Genomic DNA, 25556 nt, shown 5'->3' with positions numbered 1-25556 from the left:
GTGTGCTTGTTGGCCTAGCCTATCAGCACACTATTATCGACCATCTGTTTTGCTTGTTGCATTTATTTCTGTCCTTAAAAATCTAAAAAAAATCTAAATAAAGGTTAAAAAAAAAAAAAAAAAAAAAATTTAATCTTAATTTTTAGTTATGATTAAAAATTTTAATTGATTAAATTCCGATTAAATTAAAAGTGAATTTAATTTTAATCAACTAATTTTGGCCGATTAAATTTTTTAATTTTAATCCTGATTAAAATTAAATTTCGGTTTAATTCAATAGTTTTTTAATTGATTAAATTTTTGCCCAACTCCGGCCTCCACCAACTGGTTTCCGTCAAATTTTTAAATCCAGCTCCTCACGTGCCAAACAATCCGTATTGACATGAATCCTCCTTTATATAACACAGTTTCGTATGGTATAAGCCCATAGTGTAAAAAGTCCCAAAAAGTTCATTGCCCTTTAAGGGATCCAACCAAAAATCTGCGGACAAACTTAGTCTTACTTAGTAATATTTTTAGTACTCTGTAACCATCGACAAAAATTTGTTTTAAATCTATTAATGATAAGGTTAACCGTTTACGAAATTTTGAAATTTTAACTAGTTTTAAAGTTAGAATACAATTTTCTTCTTTGCGCATTAACTTTGGCGGACATTAGCAACTAGAGGAGTAATGAGATTTTAGATATCACCTAGGGAAATTTTATTAAACTAGATATATCACTTTTTGTCATATCCCTTCCATATTTCATGTCACATCTGTGAAGTTTCAATAAAGTGAACACTTATCTATCTTAACTCTAACTCCCCACCAATAGAAGGAGCTGCAAGAATATCTAGTAGGAGTTATCAGGTTAAATCCGTTAATCTGTATTCTTTTAAGAATAGTTGAATTTGACCAAACATAATAAAAGATAATCTTGGTAATTCTAAATTCAAACATTTAGCGAATTCTGTTTTAGATATTTTCTGGAAAAGGCACTACATCTGCTGAAGAGTCTATAAATGAGGTAGTATTAGATTCAGGTGCTGTAGTTGAATTGAATGCAGCTCATGTTGAAGACGTTCTTGCGTTAGATTCAATTAGAAAGTTTTCCACAACTACTAATAAACATATGACGATTAAAGTAATTCATTTTTATTAATATTATTTTTATATATTATTATTTTTAATCTTCATGTTTGTTTTTGTAATATATTGTTCTTACCATTATTTTTTTCATCTTAAGAACGAATACTGGTACTAAAACTCATCTGTGGGTTCTACCTTATCCATTAAACAACTTCCGTTAGTCTTCTCTATTGCTAGCAGCAACTATGTTATCCACGTACATATTCTTCTGGCTACTTCTATACCATCTAGCTATACTTTCGACGTCTGACTCTTATTGTTCGAACCAGTTGCTCTGTCTTAATCCTTTTTTTTATTTTCTCGAAATTGGCTGCCACGATTCTCTTCATTAAAATTTGTCTCTTTATAATTAGAATAGTAAGAGTAAGACTTGTCAACTCAGTAAATTATTTACGCAATGCTACTACCAATTTTAGATCAATCAATTCGCCACTGAAATCGTTTTACCGGTAGACAGAGCAGACAAAAGATATTTCAAATTGAAAACACAAAAAAAAGACAATGTTGGTTCTCATGAAAGTTGGGGCATCGTTTCAGAAATAACCTCTGAAAATGGAAGTTCTACAATTACATTGAGAGGTATTATACAGGTATGTCCAAAATAATGTTTTATTTTTTTTTTGAAAATAGTTTTATTATTTTTTTATAATTTTATATTTATTTTTAGATAAAAAATCACTTTCAAATTCCAATTTCTGTATATTATATGACTTCAAAAGGGAATGAAGTAATGCTTGTTGGGACTGTTGGACCTTCCAGTACTTTAAATCTTCCGTTAGAGGCTATTTATGCTCCAACTAGCGAATTATTTTTTAGTGTTGAAGGGTGAGAGTATTTCTAATTTCAGTAACAAACTGTATTCTTTAAAATATCTAAACAGTATTTATTTTCTAGGTACTCTGTAACTGTTAAGCCCTTTGTTTGGAAAGATCTGCAGAACTCGCTTGAAAAAACTGAATTGCTTCAGTGTAAACCTAAGAATATAGAAGATAAGGAACCATTCTTTTTAAGGGTAAATTATATTTCTTAGATTTCAGTTTCTGTCTATAAGAATATATTTAGGGTTCATTTACTCATGGTTGCACTACAGTTTTCGCTGAAAAGGTGTTGCAAGTTATCCTTATCGAGAGATAGATGAAAGCTTGTACAAGGCCAATGGCACTGCAGAATTAATCCGTCAAGGCCGGGGGGCTATAAGGATAATTGTAGGCTTATTAACTGGCCACTGCAGACTCAGAAAACACATGCATCGCATGGGCCTGGCAGATGACAGCCTTTGTAGGTTCTGCCAGGAAGAAGAGGAAACTGCACTGCACGTGTTGTGTCAGTGTGAGGGGCTTGTATGGCTAAGGATGTTACTTCTCGGGGAGGAAAAACCAAGGCCTGAGAGCTTTACCCAGGAGTCACTCTCCAGAATTAAGAGTCTAATCAAACGGACGGGTCTGGAGGGTGAGCTCTTAAGTCGGGGAGCCACAATAGATCCAAAGGGGTCGCAGTGACGTAGGCCTTGAGGCCGCCCTAATTTAATCTAATCTAATCTAAGGCCAATGGCGATTGAAAACATTTAAGTTTTTGTATGCACTGTGGTTCTGGATATTTTTATGTCACTTTTGTTGAAGCGATGATCTCATGTTTTATTTACTTCGTGTTTCTGCAAGCATGGGTTTAGGGGGTATAAAGGATACTTGTCTAGGAGTGTATACATAGATAGTAACAATTTATTATATAGGTAATAACGCGGCAACGTGATAAAATTGTATTTAAGCATGTAATCCGTCTATTAATTTTAACATACAATTTATTTCCCAAAGATTATTATATAAATACACCAATTCGTAAAGTGATGGTACAAATCGCTTCAAAAAGTTAATTCTAATAACTAATCGATGAACTTCTGTATAAATAATAATATTAATTTAAAAAAATATATATAGTTGATTATCATTAAAACAAAATTCGATTCTACCCTCATATTCTCTGAAGGAAAATTTCTGATGTATAGCATTTTCTACTACAGTTTGTACTGCATTCTAATATAATGAAGAACTAATAATTAAAGTACCCAAAAAATAGTATAAAAATAACTTTTGCTAGTTTTCTAAGTTAAGGTCTTAATAAGTATTGTAAATAAAAATAACATTTTATTTGTTTAGGCCACAGGAGAATTGGAACAAGTTTATTATGAACTAACAAAGAAATTTACTATGGCTAGCACATGTTATAATATCCATGTAAGGCCAACTGTTATTTTTAAAAATGTATTACCTGTGAAAATTATTTGTTGTATACAAGGAGTTTTCGCCGAACACTTATTAAATCCTGGAGCACAAATTCAAGTTCCTACAGCAGAACCAGGTTCATCTTCTTTAGTTGTCCGGGTAAGTTTATTTTCCAATAAAATTCTTTAACGTGAAGTAAATCCATACATGATTTGTTTAATAAAAAGGTCCCATCACTTTAAAGTAAGCACTGGAGCAACAATGACTTGTTTGTTTTAGATACCAGACTATCTAGATAGAGAATGGAGTGGTAAAAAAGAAATATTAGAAACATTTACAGAGATGAGTCCTTGGGTATTTGAATGTTATGAAACTCCAAACAGGATAACACTTGATCTAGGTCTGCATGTATTAAAATCATCCGGCACATTAATCATGTCGCTGTTCTGCCCATTTTGGATGTTGAATAAGACTGGCCTTATGCTCACCTACAGGGTTCGTTAAACTTTTATCTAAAATACAATACAATAATTCTTTAGACGTAACTGACTGGAGAAGTAATGAGCATCTTGTTGCGCATTTAATATTTATTACTTTACAGTTGCGAAGAAAATAAACAACTTCTCTCATTTCTTTTTTCGCTTTCATAAGTATCCAAGTACAATCTAAAACGGGCTTAAATGATACAAGTTTGGATTAATATCAAACCGTCAAACAAACAAAAAATAATAATAATTTAAACACTTTATCTTAAACGCATTAATTTGCAGTAATCCATTTAAAAATACACCGTTACCTTCGATTTAAACCATTAGAATATGAAGTACCACTTCCCAAAATTATGCTCTTACACAAAAATAATGAAGTATGTGTTTGCTTTCTAAAATACTCATTTTGTTGCACTGCACCGACCTCTATGGTTCTTTGAAGGTTTTCCAAAAGAAGTCATAGAGGATCTGCTGTCTTTTTGTTTCCTTTTAAGTTGACATTTTATTATAATAAAAACTGCCACTCATACATATAGAACGTGACAAGAGCAATAAAATTCAGTAAGAGTTTATTTGTATATATATGTATTGTTATATGCACCATATATGAAGCATCTCAGTTTTAATTCTTCTAAATTGTATTATTCATCAATGGTTGAGATTAATAGAATTCTTTTATGTACAGCGCTCAAGTAAAGCTGAAAAGGATAGTAGCCATGTTGAGGTATTACGAGTATCATTGTTTATAACAATTTCTGTTTTAGAGAGGCTTAGCTTTTGCTTTTTGTACTTACTCATGAGGGTTGAGGTGTTAAAATTTTTATTTCTTCATGCTTTTGTTTTACGCATTCACAGTGTTTTATTTGGTTATAACTGGTGCACGCTTGTTGTTAGGTAGCGTGGGTTCGCTTATTATTTTATTTCTTTGTTAAACTATTAGTTTAAAATAAGCGTTCAACTTTCAGCAGTAAGAATCTATATCTATATCTATACAAAACCATGAAGTTGTGTGCAGTAATAAATGAATAGTAATTAATAATTTAGTATTGAGGAACTTAAAAACACTTCCTTGTTAGAAAAGATCCTGTAAAATTTGCCCCTAAAGTTAAATAGTTTTCGAACAGCCTAATGCCTTATTGATGGAGAAGCACTAGATTGACTGAAATCAAAAGTAGAATAAAGCAGGATATTGTTATAAAAGATAATTTGATAACACCGATCCCTTTGTTTAAATTAAATAATTAAAATAATAATAATTTTGTGCCTTAAATACAACTAGTTAGATTCTTACTACTGAACTGTTATGGGAACTATATTTTCTTCAATGAAACAAGAATAGTTTTCTATAACTTTAAAACAACAGCACTGCATTTTGATTTTTGCCTTCTACTGGATTGACTACAGTTCGGCACAATTATTTTTGAGCAAATAATAAAGGAATATTCCATAGTTATATTCGAGACGAATTGGTCCTAATTTTTGGGGGGGAAGATAGTCTTACTTCTATCCAAGTAAGTTTAAGTTTGAATTGGTTTTTCTGGTGTTAATGAAGAAAGCTTTTTACATTTTTTAGTTTAAAACTATATAACTATAGCTTTATTAGCTATAAATAATAACCGCATAAATTGCATTTAAAGCCTTTGCAATCCGAGATAAGAGTGTGTAGCTGCATTCTGATTAGATTATTATTTAATACTAATTTTATCATGAAAAATATAGTTTGAGATTTTTTTTTTTTTAAATTATTACCCTTAGGTATTTGATAGCTTATCAGATTATGCGATAAATATTCTATACGAAAATGTTTTTTTTTTTAAGGAGACATATTTATTGTTTTATCTCATTTATGCCGAATGGGATAAAATAATTTGGTCAATATTTGTGATTTTTGGAAATAATAATAAAAAACGAAGTTATGATGTTAGTGAAGATTGGTAGTTCAAGCAGGATAACATCTAATTCGAACAAGAATGAAAGATGGGATGTACTTTTATGAAGAAACATTTTAAATTCTTCAACCCAGTTAACTGACTAGAGAGCTTAAACCAGTTATCATTTCCTATAAGCAGTAGGGGTGTTTTCTTTGAACGTCAATTAGTTTAAATTATTTTGAGCACTATTATGTAGAGATATTTTTTGAAACGACAATGCACTGTAAAATATCCAGGAATCTGAGAAAGACAAAGCAACCTTCTCTATCAAAACAGCATTTTGGTGGCATGAACAAATCCACAAATACAACGAAGAGGATGAATGGTTTATATTATAGTCTTTCCGGTAAAATCTTAATTTTGAAATTTTGAATGATCGTAATACTTGCTGGTGCTAGCAAGATAGAAGTACAAAAATTACGATGTTTTTCAAAATCTTTTTAATTTTTTGTTTTAATTTGATTTGCTCATATGAGAATACGGGCCCAATAAAAAATAAATAGGTAAATTAAATATAAATTAAATGTATAGGTCTATATAAAGCATGAATTTGTTTATCTACACTAATAATCTGTCTTTCCCTGTTTTTTTTTTTTTTTTTTTTTTGTAAACACACATAATAAAAGAAATGGAATTACTAAAGTGAACTTCGTATTTAACTGAACTGTTATGACTTACTGACTTTACACTTACACTTTTGGATGTGCTTGTTTTTCCGAGTTCAATTATATTGTATTTGGTCATAATGCCATATGCTTCTTAATTTTGATATATAACTTTTCACATTTCTTATACCCAACACTAATTACTTAACTACACAGCTGTCAAATGAAGGACGTTAACAAATAACAAATAAATAAAGAAAAACAACAGTTTTCTCATAAAAGAGATGTTTGTACTTTAAATATGTGAATCTCTAAGGAAGAAAGTTCTTGCTCGAACAAATCTTGATTGCATTATTATTGAATTTTACAACTTGATTGCTTTGTTCTTGAAATTTATCACTTTTGGGACCACAGATCTCTTTTTTTTTTACTCACAATTTTTTGGTGGTTACTAACCTTATAGTATTTCACTTTCTTTATAATTTTATAATATCTTTATAATTTTGAATTTAATTTTTTTTAGCAAGCTGACGAAACAAACAATGTTTTGTATCATCCAGAAAATTTTAAAGGTCCAATAATGTTCACCTTTAAAGGAAAATCATTTTATGCCAAAAAGAAATCACAGATTAAAGTTGAAGATAGTTCATGGTCGGAAAAATTTTCTTTAGATGTAGCAGGAAGTTCTGGCGTTGTTAAATGTGAAACCAATACGATGAAATATCAAGTAAATTAGACATTTTAATTTATTTATCATTTTTATTTGGTTATAAAAATCAGCTTTATGTAATTTTATTTCATTTCAGATTGGAATATCCATTCATTTAACATCCACTGCCTTAACTAAACAAATTACTTTTACACCTTACTACGTATTGATAAATAATTTTCCATTGGCTATAGAATATCAAGAAGTTGGAAGGCCAAATGTTCAATGGATTAAGGTAAAATTTGAAAACTTTGAAATGTAAGAATGGGTGAAAATGAGAATACACCATATTTCGCATTAATTGCTTTAAGATTAATGCTGGATTTTGCAAAAGAGATAAACTATTTAGAGTAATTTTTTTTCTTTTGAGAATTGAAACAATTAAAAGAGCTTAGATAGCCTTTTTTCCCAAAAATATTTAAATTAATTTTAAGCATGGTATAAAAATCTCTGCCAAGAGTTCTTTCTACTTTCATTAATAAATGGCTTCTTATCATTAATATACTTGCTTCTGTTTTTTAATAAGTGGTAGTACATTAAAGAAAAAGTGAAAGTTCTTATTAAAAAAATTCAAAAAACGTTTGACTCAATATTGAATTTTTCAACATTGTTAAATTAAATTCTCATAATAAATATTGATTCCAACAATGTCTCATTTTTTTATACTTCTTTAATCTTACTGTCTAAATAAAAGGCCAGTTCGTTTATTTCTCACTTTATTTATTGTAACATTTCATTAAGGGACAAATCCCCACATAGAAATAAGTAACAATCTTTTACTTCTTCTAAGTTACATCAAGTCCGTAAGTAAATCCTATTTATTTTAGTAATATAATAGATACAATGTTAATTATTAACAGTTCTCACCAGCACATTATAATAATAATTACCATACTGCAGCCACTTATCTTTAAAATCTGATATTTTCTGTTTTTTAAAGCAATAATATTTAAAGTAAAGTTATGGACACTAATGGTTCTTTGTTCAGTCTGAATTATGTACACCATCTTGTGACTAGATTTGATCCTATTTTGATTTATAATTAAAGGTGTAATGTATTGCTTTATTAGCTATTTAAATTTTTCATATTATACATTTGCGTTTTCAATTTTTAGTTGGAGTCAAAAGAGTGCGCACCATTTTGGCCTTGCAGTAAGCATAATGAAGGTTTAAATGTACGAATAGCTGGCACTTCTGAAACAGTCAAGTTTCCATATGACCGTGGGCATAACTCTCTTCTAAAATTACATAACAAGGTAATGGTATTTGCCAAATTGGCATGAAATTTATTGCCTAAACTTGTTTTTTCTCTTGAAGTAAACTGATTTCTGGTTAAGATATTTAGATATGTAAATTTATTGTCAGTGAAGTCCTCCACGTTAAATGGAGACGGAAACGTCTTTCATTCTTTGTTAAACTAAAACTGTAAATTTACTTCAGCTCTTCACTTGGCATAGCTATGGTACTTAAAACGTTTAATTTCCCTCAATCAGAAATATAGAACGGTTAATTCTCTCACTGATGTAAAGATTTATAGTTTTTTACTTCCCTGAAATCCAGCCCTCCATTCATAAACTTAAAATAGAGGTGTAAGACAGTTCAATCCCAACGTACTTATAATGACTTTTTATGCAGAAATTTACGAATAAAATTGGTAGACATACATGTTTTGCGCTGGAGCAAATAGCACATTTAGAAATAGTGGTAAAAACTTCCAGTAAGAGAGTTCTGAGAGCTCTACTCATTTTTTTAAAATTTCGCCAAATAATGCGCATGATAATGCCTAATAATATTTACATTGTTGCCAGTTTGGAGCGCTTAATGTTGATGTACAAATATCTGATGGAGGTGTCTGCATATCAATATACGCCTATGAACCCGGAATGGCCCCAGCTTTGATTATAAACAATACTGATATTTCTATTGATATATATGATAAATCAAAACGAGATAGTTCGTAAGTAGTGTGCCATTTTAATTTCTGAAAATAAATATTTATTGAAATATCGTTTTAATCAATTATCGCAATTAATTATTGAAGGCTAATTTTACAAAGAAACGAACAAGTTTTATTTACTTGGGAATCAGTTGAAGATTTTCATGTTCTAACTTTTGCAAATGGAGCGGGTTCTGTAAATCTGCGTCAGGTAAAAATACATATGTAAATTTTATATATATATTATATATAGTTAATATAGTTAATGAGGTTATTAGGCTCGCAGTGCTGGATAAAATCAAAGACATAAAATATAATTATATTTTAATAATTTGTATAATTATAAACAAACATTTATTAGGATGAAATTGGTCAAGCAGAAATAAATAAAAAAATATTATACTGGTCATCCTTTTTATATGGATTCCAAAGAGTTCTTTTATTTACAAGAGTTTCGGATATCGCTTCAGAAGCTCAGAACGTTGGCCAACATGATACTGTAACACAGAAACTGGAAATTTCTATACACGGAATCTGTTTATCACTTGTAAATAACGTATTAAAGACCGAAGTTCTTCATCTTGGAGTTACTAGGTATTTATTATTATTATTATTATTAAGTTAAAACTAACTTTTGGAACTTCAGAGTGCTGATAATTCGTTAAACTAATTCCAATATAGCTTTAAAGTTGCGGGTCCCTCAGATACTTTTTCTTATGATGTAGTCGACTGTAATTAATTCGTAGTACATCTTTTGTCGAATCGTAAACTGAGTGAGAGGTATGAGTTACCTGAGGATTTGAATAAATCAGTTACACTTGTAGAGTCTAAAGTTGTCGTTTTAATATAATTTTCATTAAAGACGAGGTGCGTTAACCTGAGGTCAGTGGCACCCGGAGTTTTTTTTTTATTGCACGACCAGTCTTCGGACAGTGTTCTCTCGGTACAGGCAACACTGTCCATCCACAGGCAGTCAGCTATGAGAGCTCCTAAGAAGAGAAAATCTAAGGGCCAGCTGCTGCACCCGTAACCTCCGCTTGGGGATCCAGCAAATTAATCATACATCTAAATCCATCGTTGTTTTTTAATGATATAATTGTTATAATGATAATAATAACATTATCATTATCATTAAAAGGTGCCAAGGACTCAGGGCTTGACTCTTAAATACTCTTATCCCTTCCAAAAAAACCTTAAGGGACCTATTTTCTACCGTTTATAACCATCAGAATAACAGCACACTTTGCCATTACTCTTTCCGTATACTTTTCTTTCATTTACTGAGCTTCTAAATATTATTTCTGACAAGTTTTAGAGAGAAGGTATTTGTTTGCATGCCTCTCTTTTCTTCAGTTTTTGTTATTTTGAATTTTTTCCAAAATCGTTTAGATATTCTACATGGCTGGTAATACGCCGCTGATTCCAGTCCTTTTTATTATTATTATTTATGTACCAGAGAAAAATGAGGATCAGTCAACTAAAATTAATAGAGATATTAAATAAGTCTATAATAATATTTTGAAAATAAATAAAAAAATCTGACACTATAGTTAGTAGAACTTGAGATTCCTTGCATTTTTTTTTCAGTCTAAGCTTGTATTTATGTTAAATTTTTTGTTTTATGTAAATTAATTGCTTAACTGTTGCTAGGTCAACAGTGCTGGTTAATATCGCATATTTTATTATGATTTTCATATTTGATATATGTATGTATGCATAATTTCCAGTACTGGTATAAAATGGGAAGCTAAAAAGTTGTCTAAGAAACGATATAAAGCCTTGTCAGCGCGAGAGAGTGCAGCCATTGAACAAGCTTACAATCATTATGTGCAAGCTCTTAGCATTGGTGAGCCTGCGCATCCACAAGTTTCTATAGATAACAGAATAGTGGTAACTTATATTTTTATATACGTATATTTATGATTTGTTTAAAAATCATAATTGTTAGTGTAAGCATGGAGAAGTTAATAATTGATTATATTACATAAAACTGATCGTATGTCGTATTGTGAAGATCGATGAAAAGTTCGCGACAAAATAAACAAAAATAAACCTGCTGTAATGAATAAAATCAAAGATGCAATTGCCCTGCTTTGAATTTACGCATTCTTTGCTAAATATAGATTTATAAAAATTTTAAAGGTATGTTTATTTATGTCCTGTTAGGTCACGGAAGCTCTGGTAAATTTTTCCGTCTTTCACCTTTCTCATCGGCCTTGAAGTTCAAAAGAAATAAACTTACTTCGTAAATCTACTTGCGATTCTTTTATTGTCACATTTTTTTTGCTTTGATAATTGCATTGGTTACTAAAGAGATGGCAGAATTCGTTTTTTAGGTTGAGAATTTACCTTAGACTCCTCAAGAATACATTCCATAGGTTCATATATTTTTTAAGCAGTTTGATCTAATAAGATTCAGGCGGACTTGTGATTGTAATGTGTTTGAACGAAACTGTGTCGTGAAAGTGTCACTGAAGAGAATGCGTATAATATATAATATAATTGAAAAGGATAATTAACGTCGCAAGAAGATGAATGAAAGAAAACACTTAAATTGCGAAACAGTAGTCGATAGTAAATAATTGCAATTAACCGAGCTCCTTAACAAATGTAGGGTTTACAGTGTGAAATATTTAGTTCGATCAAGAAATATTATTTACTGAATTATTTGTAGAGTTGAAGAGTGTGAATTTTTACGAGGTTGTAAAATGATAGTTGAAGATTCAAAATTGATAGTTTGGTAGATTAATTGAAGATTAGTTGGTGGTTAGAAATAGATTCGGTACTGACTATTGGTCGATCGTAACTGGATATTTTCTATGTGCTTGCGTCTACACACATATGAACAGTTCATCTGTAGTCCTTGTTGGAGAAAAAAGGGCACTCAGTATTTGCTTGTAGAAAGGAAGAAAATAGATGGTCTGTCCTCTGCTGGTACTTCTGTTCGTTGTTTTATTGAATCTTAATTCCCTTCAATCACTTGATTAATAAGAGAACTTGCATTATTCTGTTTCATCATTTTCACTTATCATTTTACTTCCGGCTTCCACAGCTCTTGAAAAGGACCAGAGGTGTCCGAAATTTTGAACATTAAAGAAGGTTTAAAATGTTTTGTTCTTATAGTGTTTTCATTTTAATTGAATTTGCATAAATTTAAAAAATTTTAATATCAGAAAAACAGTCAAGAAAATCTAACTAAGAGCTCAAAACTTCTTCTTATTTAGCCATAAGAATATTGTATTTTATTAGTATTAATAATGGTGTTTTCATATATAAAAGATAGTATAAATTTCTAATAATTATTAATTTATTGTTACCTGTTAGGTCGATTTTGCACTTAATCAAATGATAAAGCCAGTAAGACGTGATATAAAACGAGCGTACGATACTGGACTATGGATTCAAATGTCATTCTCCAAACATATGACCCAGCTGCATGCTAAAATAAATAGAATTCAAATTGATAATCAACAATTTGATTGCATATTTCCTGTTGTACTGTCACCAGTATCTCCTCCGAAAAGTATGCACGTTGAAGCTAGTAAGTAATGAAAATTCTAAGGTAATAAACAACTAAATAAATAAATTTTCATATTAGATAATTTTGTTGTTGTTTTTAATTTCAGTTCCAAAACCATTTGTCGAAGTTAGTATAGTAAAAAGATTGGCTGAGCATAGTATTGTTGATCAGTTTAAATATTTCGCGGTTTTAATACAAGAATTTCATGTCAAAGTTGACATTGGATTTGTTAATGCTATGGTTAAATTCTTGGAATCCAAAAGCACGCTTGAAGATGATGTAAATATATATTTATTTATTTTTTCTAATGATTATTTATTTACTTAAATCATTCAGTTTTAAGAAATTGCATTTTAATATATGGTGAATAACTTAAGGAAAACTTTGATGAACTCGTTTATGTCCCTTCGCAATCACACGCCTATGGCAGAACAAGCAGTTTCTTGCAGAATAGTTCTTATTCATACTCTCATTTAATGCCCAAAATGGAACCAAAATAAGAGAACATACTCCAATAGGTGAAGTTCAAATTGGCCACTGGTATCATTTGATTAGAGAGAATTTCAGGGGTGCTCTGTTCACTCCGCTTTGAGACCTCATCTAGCAAAAATAACTTAGCTTAAAAAACAAAAATACACAGAGGTTTGAAAAAATGTTTGATACTAGTACAATAATTTTACCACAAAATTACATCAAAGTCTCGTAACTTTTCCAAAGCGTTTTATATTTTACGCCTCTCAAGTACTATTCAGTACTCCTAATTAGGGGTATTTTAATAATAAATATAGAACATAACCATTTATAACGTCCTTTTTTGTATATTCTTTATAGCAAACCCACTTCAAAAAAGATCTTGAATTAGTTGACAAACCATTAGAATTTTATGTGTCGATGTCTACTTTACAAGAGCAAAAGAATTTTTATGATCATTTACATTTTTCACCTATAAAGGTAATAAAAATTTCATACTTCAGTATTTCTATTTTAGAATAGAATTAAGAATTATTGTTTTTAAATTTACATATTTAAATAAATTATTTTATGAATCAGGAAGTAGAGACATGGAGAATAACTCTTAACTTAATTGTTTCTTGCAGATACATGTAAGTTTTTCATTAAGTGGCGGTGCAAGTAGTTCTGAAGAATCAAGTATGCCTCCTTTTCTAAATTTACTGATGCAAAGTTTTGGCGTTACCCTTACTGATGTTCAAGATGTTGTATTCAAGTTAGTAATTAAATAAAAAATAAAATTAAAAAGTTATGATAAAATATAGGAGGCCAGCTGCTGGAAATAGACGCAGATAAGGAAAACCAGTTAATTTGTTACAGACTATCATACTTTCAACGGCAGTATAAATTCCTTACCCAGCGCCAATTAGTATCCGAAACGCAAACACACTATTTGGGGCAGTTTCTCAAACAATTGTACGTTTTAGTCTTAGGATTAGATGTAATCGGCAACCCATTTGGACTTGTTATTGGGCTTGGGCAGGGAGCTGCAGATTTATTTTACGAACCATTTCAGGTAATATTGTTAAAGGTATTTGTAAATAATCGCTTAATTTAGTGGTGGGCAATTAGTATTTCTATATTTTTATTTTCTCCTTAGAGTTGAAATTTGTTCATCTTCATCAAATTAATTATTTAGATATGATTTGTAATAATTTGAAAAAGCCGTTTTCCTGCCTTGGGTAGTGCAACATGCGAATCGTTGACTGTTGTTAAATAGACTCTGAGCTATTTTCATTTTGTTTTTAAATAGTAATAAAATAAATAAACATTTGAGGTAAGAGATTTAGTTCGACAAAACTTTTAATCTATCGGCACCCCGCTAATAAGGCTATTCTTAAACATAAACATGATGAAATCACAATTACATAATGAATTATACTTTTGTGAATTGTTATTTTTAATAAAAACAAAATTAAATTAATTATAATAATAGTAATAACAAAGCCCCTGCTTTGTGAAATAGAAAGTTTTACGTTTTAAATATGAAACGAATTAATTAATAAATAAAATAAATGAAATAAAATGTTTTTGAAGAGCATCGAACTTAAAGCGAGTTGAGGAAATAATTTAAATTTAAAAATGGAATTCAAAAGTATCTTATTCAAAAGTAAAATTGTACATTCAAATAAATTTAACTTTTATTTAATAAACATTTTAAGACTAAAATTCATCGTTTTTGTACTTCTAACAGGGAAATTTATTGCACCTTTTAAAAAATTAAGATTCTTTGTAGTTAATTTAATGGAAAAAATAATTTTTTTATTTTAATTTATAGGGCGCTATTCAAGGACCTGGAGAATTCGCAGAAGGTTTGATAATTGGAATGAGATCTTTGGTGGGACATACAGTTGGAGGTGCAGCCGGAGCCGTTTCTAAAATTACCGGAGCTATGGGTAATTTATTATAGCTTTATTTTCTTCTTTCCAAATAAATTAATTTATTCTCACAAAATTTTAATTTTAAATTTTGTTTGCATCTGAACTTCGCTTTATTTGGTATAAGAGAACTTATATTTTAAAAAAATAGATGCATGAGTATGTATACACATTTAGTGTTAATGATAATACCCTTAGTCAATGTTGTTAACTCAGTTAAATTTAGAATGAACAGAATGCTTTAACCAAATATATTAATAAGATTTTGAATCCAAATCAAACTGCTCCAGACACCAGTCACAGTCTCCTCATGTAACTCATTATCACAGAAGGCAAACATGCTACAAACTACAGTATACAATAGTACTGATAATGTTTCCCGTAATTTTGAGTAGATTGAACGACTACCTTGTTTTCATAACTGCATGAATGTGATTGTATTGTAACATATAATGAAAACAAGGAACGAATTAATAATTCTACATAATTAATTCTAAATATTTCAGTAGAACAATTATTGCACGAAGTGTAAGTAATTGGATAAATTAACGAAAACTCAAACGATTGGAATAAAGTAATGAAAGACATTTATAAAAATAGAAATTATTTTATGCGTTTTAATCTCTTTTTTGGTCTGTTTTTGATTGAGAATGGTTCAGTCATTGTAACTCATTAGCTGATATAGAAGGGCTATAAGTAACATAGGTAGCAGTTAATCAGTGTAACATCTTTAAAAAAGGTTGTGTCCTTCAACATTTATTGTACTTTCAATTGGAAAAGTCGTTCCTATCACCTCATATGGAGTTGTTCTGTAGTCCACCACAATCGAACATAATTTGCTTAATATTGTTTTGTTTACCGATTAAAGTCTATTGTAGAAGGAAGTTCAGAGTCCAATTTGATATACAGTATCTTAATACTTCCTAATCTTAATTCCGATTTTAGGTAAGGGACTTGCAGCGTTAACGTTTGATAAAGAATACCAGAGGCATCGTCGAGAAATGTTTAGTCACCAGCCAGCTAATTTACAGGAAGGTTTGGCACAAAGTGGAAAAGGTCTTGTAATGGTAAGAATTTTCAAATATTTACTTACTTATTAATTATAAATCCGTATATTTAATCTGTTATGAGTGTTTAGTTAGCATTTTAATGAATTTTTAAAAACTATAGCTTAAAACATATTACAGGGTGTAGTTGATGGTGTAACTGGAGTTATTACGAAACCTATAACAGGTGCACGTGATAAAGGAGTTGAAGGTTTTTTCAAAGGCGTTGGCAAAGGTATGGTTGGTCTTGTTACCAGACCAACTGCTGGTCTTATAGATTTTGCCAGTGGTTCATTCAGTGCGGTTAAAAAGTTAGTGTATTTTAGTTAATAATTTTATTGAATGTTTTTTTTTCTTTTACTTTTACATTAAGTGTTGAATGAGATTTTTCAAATAACTTTCAGAGCGACTGACATTTCTGAAGAAACAGCTAGAATGCGTCTTCCAAGACCTATTCGATCAGATGGTTTAGTTCGTCCTTTTTCAAAAATCGAAGCAGAAGGTCATAAAATATTGCAGGTAAAAAAAAAATGGATATGTCATAATGATGTAAAAATCCAGATTTCTTCAAAATTAAAAAAAAAAAGAAGAAACTTAAGTAAATCTAGAATCATTTTGAGGAGGTTAGAGAGGTGTAAATAGGCTGAACACAAAAATACTGTTTCAGTGTAAACGACGTATTCTGAAGAATATGGCAACAAGACAGTTCTGAACCGTTTACACCAAACGAACTCTAAATTCAGTTTTTGGACTAATTAAAGCTCTAGTTCTTTGGTTTAAATTAGCTTTGTGTGTTCTAATTCAATAAAATGTTTTCCAGTTTGTTTTACACTGAACTAATTAATTTGGGTAGGTGTAAGTTTAGAAGACACAGCGCACATTTAGTCCCAAGTCTGGTTGTATAAAAGTTAATGTGAATTGCAGACCAAATTCTTTTACTTGAAGCTTCTTCTTGAAGCGTCCTTATCCGTATCTCTTCATCATTTCCACATTGTCGCCTACAGTTCTAATGACGTTTTACATAAATTAATACCGTACAAATTTGTTCTTTAACTCAGAGAAGACATAAGTCCAATTCATGCTAAATGAAGCAGATCGTAGGTAGCTGAGAACCGCCTGTTCATTCAGATTAGTACTTGTCTTTTGCGTTTGTGAAATCTCTTGAGTTTAAACCTGAGTACTTCGAACAGGAACATTACATTTTTAATATGTAATTTAAACTACTCATATTTATTTTTAATACTTTTACGCTTTTGTCTTAGGATTTAGAGAAAGGAAAATATGCAGCAACGGATTCATATGTCTACCATTTGCAAATGGGTTCAGGCAAACAAAAGGATATACTTCTTCTCACAGATAAAAGACTTGCTTATCTCTGTCTTAATGAAATATTTGGAGGCTATCAGGTACAATATTTTTTTTATAATTTTCTTATTAAATTTAAAAATGAATATACTGGAAGTAAGAGTTAATATATGACTTCGTATAGTGCCCTCTATTTTTTACCTTTAGTATTATTCTAAACAACTGAAAGATTTACTTTTCTTCAGTTACATCGTTCGTTATATCATTATATTGATTCCAGATACATGAAATTTGTAATGATGTTGTGTTATGGCTTTAACTTAAATTCTTGACTCCCCTTCAATCAATCATAATCAAAGAATGTTAAAAACTAAATGTATAGTTATATAAAGAAAACAAAGGCTTTTGGTAGTAATTAGGCAATCATTATGCAATGATTGCTATTAACGAAATAAGAGAAAGGGCCCTGTTTCTGTAAGTGAAGATGAGACGATATCAATCTTTAGCAGGCAGCTAAGCTATTTCTTTATAAAGTACTACTACAAAAATATTTTGTGATCCTTGTAAATAAAGGCCATTTATCCTTCGATTATTTATAGAGATTAAAAGCAAAAAATTTGGTCGCAGTAGTTTGGGCTGTGGTAAGCCTTTACATGTTCCTCCTGAAGAGTGTTGATCTTTTCTCATCATTTAAAAATTAAATTCATTTATCAGAATAAGACTTCATATTCGAGGCTTACGTGTCAGAATTCTTTTAACTAGATTATTTTTAATCCTTTGCAGATTGAATGGTCTCACACTTGGCTTGAAGTTTCAAATCCAAAAATCGTAAGCAATGGCGTTAGCATAGCAACCGAAAAGAAAAAAGGAGTACGTGGTTTCTTTTCCGCCAATGAATGTGGTAAAATATTACTAATTGATAAACAAGAAAAGAGAGAAGTAAGTATACATATTGATTTCATTGTCGTGTAAGCAGAGTGCAATATTGTCCTAGCATTTGTTATAATCTTCTATAATTCGTCGAATTGACTACCATTACGAATGTAAAGAAAAATAAAACATTTAAAGAAAAGTCCTAACTTTAAAAAAGTATAAAATAAGAGTAAAAATAAATATCCAGAAAAACATTTCGGTTGAAATGCAACTATAGCAGTCTACTATTAACTTTTTTAATCACTTCAGCTACTTTTTCATTGTAGATGTAGAGAAACGTCTGAAGAGTCCTTTCGGCTGCATGTTACGATGTCTATCAGTCTATTGTGATTAGGATATAAACTGGGCTCTACCTATTTAATTAGAATACTCAAGTGTAATTTTTAAAGGGGATGTATTGATCGAGTTCGGGACTCAAAAATATTTTAATATTTTTATTGATTGAGATCGTTATGTAAATTAACTTATTTTGTTTACTATTCGCGTTTTAAGAACCATTATACTTCATTATATTATCGTACGGTAATAGTATAATGGTTCCTAGAGTTCACTTTCAAGGTTTATTCTTTTCACATTACATTAGTAAGTATTCAAATATAGTTTCTGCAAAGAGTTTCAAAAATTATTTTGTAATTTATATTTATTTAAATTTTTTCATGATAAATTTCAAACAATAATCAAAACTACCGGGCAACCGAGTTTTAGCTCTTTATAAGTTTAAGATGTCGAATTTTCAACCCTTCTAATTCTTATTTTAAAAAAGATTTCCAATTGCGCAATCATTTCTAAACTCTTATTATTTTTTTTTTCAGCTAATTTTGCATATAATTCAAGAGCAATTAGAAAAGTAGCATGTAGCTATAAAATAATGCTTGTTTTACTTAATGCTTTAGTTAAGGATCAAGGTAAAGCTTTTTTATGGGGAAAAAAAAGATGAAAATATTGAAAAAACCTTTACATTGATGTCTTCAAAAGTTTTTAATTTTATACTTTTGTTAACATAAAAAAAAAAGATCAAAAAGTTGTAAACGCTAAAAAAGTGCCTACGAAAGCTCAGTAATGTTGTTGGAACCAATACTTCAGCCAATTTAACCAATTTTAACCAACCTCACTTAAAAAAATATTCATTATAAATGATCATCTGATCAAAACAGGTATCCCAACAATATTAACAATCAGCAAATTTAGAATAAAGAGCCAATATTATACACAGTAATGATTTATTACTTCATATTTAGTAAAATAAAAAATAAAAATAGATAGATATGTATTCTTATTCTTTAAGACAGTTCGCTGCATGGAAATATTTTGTACCTGATTTTCTAAAAAGGAATAATTTATTCAATCAAAAGGTTGAGTTATAAAGAAATCACACATGTTGAATTGAAAAGTTTTTAGTTAATATTTGGTCAATACAAATCGTGAACATATTTACATTTAAACTTCTTTAGGTTTATTGGAAATAAAATATCTTCTTACTGTGGAAAAGCTTTGGTCATGTTTATCATTTATTAATATTTATTGAATAATGCTGACTTTTTAAAATATTGCTTGCAGTTTTTCACTTCCTCAAGCAATTTTCTTCAAATAAAGTATGTAATCTCATATATTTATTGTTTAAACGTTGTAATAAATATTGTTGAAAAGATCTGTATGAAACTTAAGTAACTAAAAAGAAAATTCAATACCGTGCATTAAAACACCAACTGAATTATAAATAAATACTGTATCAATTAACGTAAAGAAAAATTAAGCACTTAAGGTACTAATTTATTTATAGATCTGACAAGTTTGAATTGTTAATTTGTGGAAAGTCAGAATTTTACAGTAATTACCAGTTATAATAAAAAGAAGTAGAAATTTATTTTTTTTAATGCGCGCATTTCGTACTAAGCTCAGACGTCACATGCTGTTAATTATTGAACGACCAACAAATTAAATTTATTTTGATATTGTTTTAAACAATAAATATTAACAGTGTTTAAGATTACTTTCTTCTTCCTGTCCATTTTGTGTGAAAAAAAAATATTTAAATAAATTCCTTTCCTTACATGTTTTAGCCGTAACCCCCAGCTTCCTCAAACAGTGAATAAATAGATATGATAGCTTAACGGGATACAAAAAAAATAATACCTATTGGGAAAGAACATGAAACACTGGTAATTTTTCACTTTATTTACAAACCATTGTAAATCAATCCGGCGATCCTACATTTTGACAGTGCTGATTAAAGCATCTATTCCCAGGACTATCAGAGCTGATTTTCTCTCTCTCTCTGAGAAAACCTGTGCTACGAAGCTAATTACCAAGCGAAGTTCCAAAGAGGTACTTTGTTTATTGTGGAGTAAAATTTGCCTCAAAAGCGTTGGCAAAACATTCCCTCCAAAACAAAAACACAGACCATCACCTTTTGTATAAGATTGTGTGGCTTAATTGTTGGATTTTTTTCCAGTATAAATAATGTTTGTTGGTTTAGGGAACATAAATCGTGCTCATTATATAACTGTCAAGTACAAACACAAATTAGTCGCTCCACTACTTTGACTCCGAAGAGTGTGTATACCAACGTATCATAACGGAGCCAATGAAGAAAACAGTCTTTGCTCAAACATTTGGTCAACTTTATAAACACGATTTTTCAAGATAACATTTTACAAAATAAAGATAAAATATCTTTTGTAACTCTATCCTAATACAGTTAATGAAAAATGTACAAAATATACAATACACGTATGGCTGGTTAGGATACTTAAGTAAAAAGACAATTCTTTACTTAAAAAAATGCTTGAAATCAATGACAATAAATGTTAGTATTCGCTTCACTGTTCGGAGTTAACTAGAAGTGAAAAAGAACCAAAGCACCTCGGCAGATTTCCTTTACCTTGCCTGCAAAGAAAAAGTTCCCAAAACAAGTCTCTTTCTCTTAAAAATAATTTTCTCTTTTAATGTATTATACGTATTTTAACGTCTTCATCTTAAGTATATTAAACTGGATGTATGACAATCCAATTGTCATCTTAAGTTACTTCATTCTTCTCAGAGTGAAGACTTAAGAAATTTAATCACACTTTTTTCCATTATTTAAATGCCACAGTGTTATTTCAAAAATTCTTAATGATATTACATAAGTAGTTTTTAGCTTTATTTTTTTAGATCTTTTAAAAAATGCAGCACCTCTTCTTAACCCTGCTGTCAGAAACCTCGTCTACAGAGTGTCTAGAGGGAACGTTATTTTAACTAACACAGTTTATTTTTGATGAGTCGATGTGTATCTCGGATTATTTGCAGTTCTACTTAGCCAGAAAAAATCTGCTTCTTTTACAAAAGTCCTGCAACTCCTCTGAAGCCAATTTCCTTGTCTGGCGATCTCTCATTGACTACCGCACCAACATATTCTGGCTCACCACTCCGTAGTAGGGTAGATTAAATTATATTAGTACAGGGATTGGCTGTAATTTTGTGGAGTAAGAATCTATTGTGGGCATCCTCTCACTGACGTGATTGTTCATGAAATGTACAATATTTAAATGTACTGTCACTATTTCTGAGGTGAGTTATAGCCATAGTTCGCCTATGGAATAGCTATATCAAAAATTCACACCCAAGGTTGATTGAAGATTGAAAGTGTTTGGTTTGTTAGGCTAAGAATAACAGCAGTGGTCCTTGAAGAAATGTCTTATCTCATCCCTTTCGTGAGTGTGTACAGTTTTACTGTTCTTGCCACATCATTGGATATCCATCCCACTTCATTTTGGATCTGGTAGCAGAAGGAGCTTATATGATTATATCTACAGCGGTGTGGCTCCATGATTTTTAAGTTGGAGAGGCTCCATACATCTCCTGCTATTGGCTACCTCCTCGTGAACTCTTTATGCTTCACATCTTTTACCTGTTTTACCCTTAACTTTGTTGTTAGCATCAAAATTTTAAAATGGATTAAAAAATTTGTGCTCTATTTTGTTAATTAAGGCAGTTGCAATTTGTTTTTTAAAGGAAGCATACCATGCCAACAATTCGACAGAAGTTATCGGTAAATCCAAGTTAGTTTTTGCTAATAAACGAATCGCTTCATCCCAAGAAGACAATTTTATTATTGGTGCATTGTAACGAAATAGAAGCCGCAAAGGAGGATTTACACACCGTCCTTGAGGAGGTTCCATCACAACCACTGGAACACTTCCAAGAGAAATTGCCTCGTATAACCGATAGCACTCAGGATTTTTACCTGCAGGGCTTAATGTAAGAAACGATCTACTTAAAATATTGATGTATTTGTTCAAACTTTCTTCAGTTTCATTTGGAAGCCATCTGAAAACAAAATAAGAACAAAGCTTCTTTTTAAAGAGCAATTCTCTAATAGTATGCCATTTTAATTATTTTATTACTTTCTCTTACTGCCGAAAGCGGAATGACTGAAATCGTCAAAATATGTAGCCATATTATAGAGTTAGGTTTTTTGATTACATGTAAAAATATATAGTTTAAATTGAATTAATGCAAGAAGCTATAATGTTATTTGAATATTGTTTGGTTAGCGCTATCTCTAAGCTGCACTTTCTGCCAGAATCCGTGAGTTTTAAGTTAACACTTCTGAATGTAGTTTTCAGCGTTCCCTATTTTTAAAAAATTGCTATTAACCGTATAAAGGGCGGCATTTTTGGCCCCTGGGGTAAAAAAAGGATTTACATGAAGATGGCAAATATGTTTGTCAGGTCCAATTAAAAACAATGGACAGTAAAGTTTAGGTTTGAATTTTTCGTGATGTATTCATAAAAAAAATTCGCTTTTATTTTAAATAAAGTTATAGTTTCTGAGGCCAAGAGCTATGTTGGGATATTCGGCTTTTTAAGAAAGACTTCTAGCTCGAGTCATCAAGTAAACAATCAAGCTCAAAAATGTGTAGGCAGTTGATGTTTCTAAAAGAAAAAGTACTTGGACAAGAAGGAATCGGAGGCAATAAGTTGCAGAAACAAACAACGAACTGTATATTATTGTTTTAAATTCTTTTATAAATTTTTGGAAAACATTTGCAGCCTTCTTTAGAAGATATCTAGGTAAGTACATAAAGAAATAAAAGGTGTGTTTAAATGATCGGTGCATAAGTATTCACGAATTGATAAACAGAAAATTTGCAGCACTAGAGAACTCCAGCTTCATTTTCTGTAATTTTTCAACAAAAATCAAAAATATGATTAAAAAAAAGTCGAGGTTTCGTAGAAAAGTCTTTGTTGATAGAATTCGCAGCTTGATGCAAACAAGAAAATGCTTGTTGACTTGAAGTTTAGAATTTAAAAAAAAGTATAAGTTTAAAGACAGAATTATGAGTTTTCGAATTTTCTGAACTATCCAGATTTAGTAAATTTTAATTGTTAAGGTGGTCTCTAGTTGACACCGCAAAAGTACCTGATACTTGTCAAGTACCAACAAGATCACCTACCACCAGCAATATAAAAAATTAAGAGCAAAAAGCGACAAATAATATTTTGAAGAAAATGAGCCATTATATACTCATGACAGTAAGAGAAAGTTTTACTTATCGAAACAGTTTTCACCTCTCTCTCGATTCCACGTAGCATTTTTTACTTAAATGAGATTTATTAAGTGCTTCAACAAGTTTTTCTCTTGAAGAATTTTTGTACACAGTACCAATAAAATTACAAGTATATTTCCGAGCAACTTTCAAATAGGACGTATCAACGTTGGGAAAACCTCGATACCTGAAATATTTTACTCCAATCATATGGTGCATTAAACAAAGATGAATTCACAAACTGCAATAAACTTACGTCGCTACGCCTAGAGGCCATTGAAACACCTCTTCATCATCAACTAAAGGGCTGTCATAAACTATAAACAAAACGTCAATTATTCCACCTTTGGATTTTAAATGCTTTACAATCCAATCATCTTCGCAACCCTCGTTTCCTAATAATATCACAGCTAATTTGCGTAACGCTTGTAGACGGTATAAATACTCCAGCCATTCTAAAGCTTTAAGAGAATGTTCAGATGTCCTTCCATTAAGTACCAAAATAAGGTATCTAACATTTTGTGGTAGTGTAGTCTGAATATATCCAGGTCCACTAAAATAATCAAATGTCATTCCACTGATGCTAACATTACCATTTTGATAAAACCCGTTGTTTACTACTTCTAAGCTTCCATTTAGAATATGGCTCCAAAGGTACTGTCCGATTGCTGCTTTACTCCATATTTGTACTCGTCTATCTTCAATCTTGGTTTTACCCCTTAAATATGCTTTGAGATCTGTGTGAAAGATTTATTTATTAAGTGTTAGAGAATAATTTGAAAAGTGAACTTTTTTCTTAATACCACCCCTTGAGTAATCTATAACAAAATACCAATTTTTTTTATTTTTATTCGGAGTAGACTAGTCCAACTTGATGGACGAAAGAAGCCGTCAACTCTCATACGGCTCAGGGCGGTCATGTAAGGGTGAGGCAGGCATTACGGGAAACCGCCAATCCGCATCCTACAGCAAGCATGCTTACAAGTGTCATAACAAAATAAATAATTTGAAACATGATGGGAAATCGATTTCATCGAAATCCTGGGTGAAACTTGCGGTTAGTGGAAAAGGCAGTTTGGGAAGTCAATGCATGATTTTTGTACCCATGGAATCATTCATCACGAATTCGTTCTGATGAATTAACTTTCGTCAAACAGAACAGCCTTCAAAGATTTTAAGTGAATTTTTTAAAACTCAACATTTGCAGTAATCTGAACCCGGAGCTTTTTTAGTGCCCTGCCTGTCTCCGGAAAGTGTTCTCTCGTTTCAGACGACACTGCTTGTCACCGGACACCGGATTGTGAGCAGTAAGTAGCTCCTAAGATGGAATAACATTAGAACCACTATTATTTTAAAGCATAAAATTAATGGTTTCTTCATACTAAAAATTTTGTATATGCATAAAAAAGTTTACTTACTTGAAAAATTAGTTAATAGGAAGAGAGTAAACACCAGTAGTATATAAAGCAAGGATATAAATTTTAATAAACGTTTATACATTTCTCTCGAGTGCCACAAAAATATTCGCAAATAAAGTTGCAGATCATCTTAGTGGTTTGAAAGTTGTTCGACCTCCAAAACGAAACCTCTTCAAGGTTGAAGTATAAATGTGTAACCTACTATCTAACCTGATCTTGATGGGTGATAATAGATATGGGCAAACTCGTTCATTTTCCTCTTCCCACGAAAAATGCATAAAATGGATTTTTTAGGATATGTTATTCTAATAAAACTAGACAGATCTCTGAGTATGTACATATCTGCAAAAAAAGCTTAAAGAAAATGGTCGGGAGCTAGTTGCGGGGAAATCTCAGAA

At 30.7% G+C, this 25556-nt stretch overlaps 2 protein-coding genes across 3 annotated transcripts in view; one reads left to right on the top strand and one right to left on the bottom strand.

Annotated features, from left to right (window-relative positions):
* Positions 1–20200, top strand: part of Vps13 (vacuolar protein sorting 13C) — an 80755-nt gene extending 60555 nt beyond the window's left edge. Inside the window, exons 38-63 of one of the 2 annotated variants that reach the window (XM_074128413.1) lie at positions 962–1126; positions 1548–1721; positions 1799–1956; positions 2026–2143; positions 3285–3509; positions 3630–3845; positions 4524–4562; positions 6898–7101; positions 7181–7318; positions 8199–8339; positions 8892–9040; positions 9125–9230; positions 9381–9613; positions 10747–10909; positions 12344–12560; positions 12646–12818; positions 13371–13490; positions 13637–13764; positions 13869–14064; positions 14827–14944; positions 15872–15993; positions 16114–16283; positions 16377–16491; positions 17235–17378; positions 18061–18216; positions 19023–20200. In XM_074128413.1, coding sequence (XP_073984514.1) covers positions 962–1126; positions 1548–1721; positions 1799–1956; positions 2026–2143; positions 3285–3509; positions 3630–3845; positions 4524–4562; positions 6898–7101; positions 7181–7318; positions 8199–8339; positions 8892–9040; positions 9125–9230; positions 9381–9613; positions 10747–10909; positions 12344–12560; positions 12646–12818; positions 13371–13490; positions 13637–13764; positions 13869–14064; positions 14827–14944; positions 15872–15993; positions 16114–16283; positions 16377–16491; positions 17235–17378; positions 18061–18216; positions 19023–19061 — 3927 coding nt within the window. In that variant the 3' untranslated portion in view covers positions 19062–20200. The remainder of the gene's footprint in view (positions 1–961; positions 1127–1547; positions 1722–1798; positions 1957–2025; positions 2144–3284; positions 3510–3629; positions 3846–4523; positions 4563–6897; positions 7102–7180; positions 7319–8198; positions 8340–8891; positions 9041–9124; positions 9231–9380; positions 9614–10746; positions 10910–12343; positions 12561–12645; positions 12819–13370; positions 13491–13636; positions 13765–13868; positions 14065–14826; positions 14945–15871; positions 15994–16113; positions 16284–16376; positions 16492–17234; positions 17379–18060; positions 18217–19022) is intronic. The other variant, XM_074128414.1, reaches the window with a different exon arrangement.
* On the bottom strand, positions 19589–25359 carry LOC141454313 (ribitol-5-phosphate xylosyltransferase 1-like). The gene is made up of 4 exons (XM_074128426.1): positions 25159–25359; positions 23997–24477; positions 23763–23927; positions 19589–22518 (listed from the first exon to the last, which is right to left on the bottom strand). The coding sequence occupies exons 1-4, from the start codon at positions 25238–25240 to the stop codon at positions 22137–22139; spliced, it is 1110 nt and encodes a 369-aa protein (XP_073984527.1). The 5' UTR covers positions 25241–25359; the 3' UTR covers positions 19589–22136.
* Positions 25360–25556: the final 197 nt, after the last annotated feature.

This window comes from Rhodnius prolixus, unplaced genomic scaffold (assembly GCF_049639745.1).
Source record: "Rhodnius prolixus isolate KJV_2025 unplaced genomic scaffold, Rpr scaffold_9, whole genome shotgun sequence".
In the NCBI taxonomy this organism is placed as follows: domain Eukaryota; kingdom Metazoa; phylum Arthropoda; class Insecta; order Hemiptera; family Reduviidae; genus Rhodnius; species Rhodnius prolixus.
Note: the sequence above shows the minus strand (reverse complement) of the source record. Positions and strands in the feature narration are given on the sequence as shown.

Excerpts from the sequence above, each read along its gene's own strand:
- LOC141454313 (XM_074128426.1), bottom strand. The coding sequence starts at position 25,240 with ATGTATAAACGTTTATTAAAATTTATATCCTTGCTTTATATACTACTG. Across the intron at positions 24,478-25,158 it reads CCTATTAACTAATTTTTCAA|ATCTCAAAGCATATTTAAGG; the intron begins GTAAGTAAACTT and ends TCTTTCACACAG. Across the intron at positions 23,928-23,996 it reads TGGCCTCTAGGCGTAGCGAC|GTATCGAGGTTTTCCCAACG; the intron begins GTAAGTTTATTG and ends AAAATATTTCAG.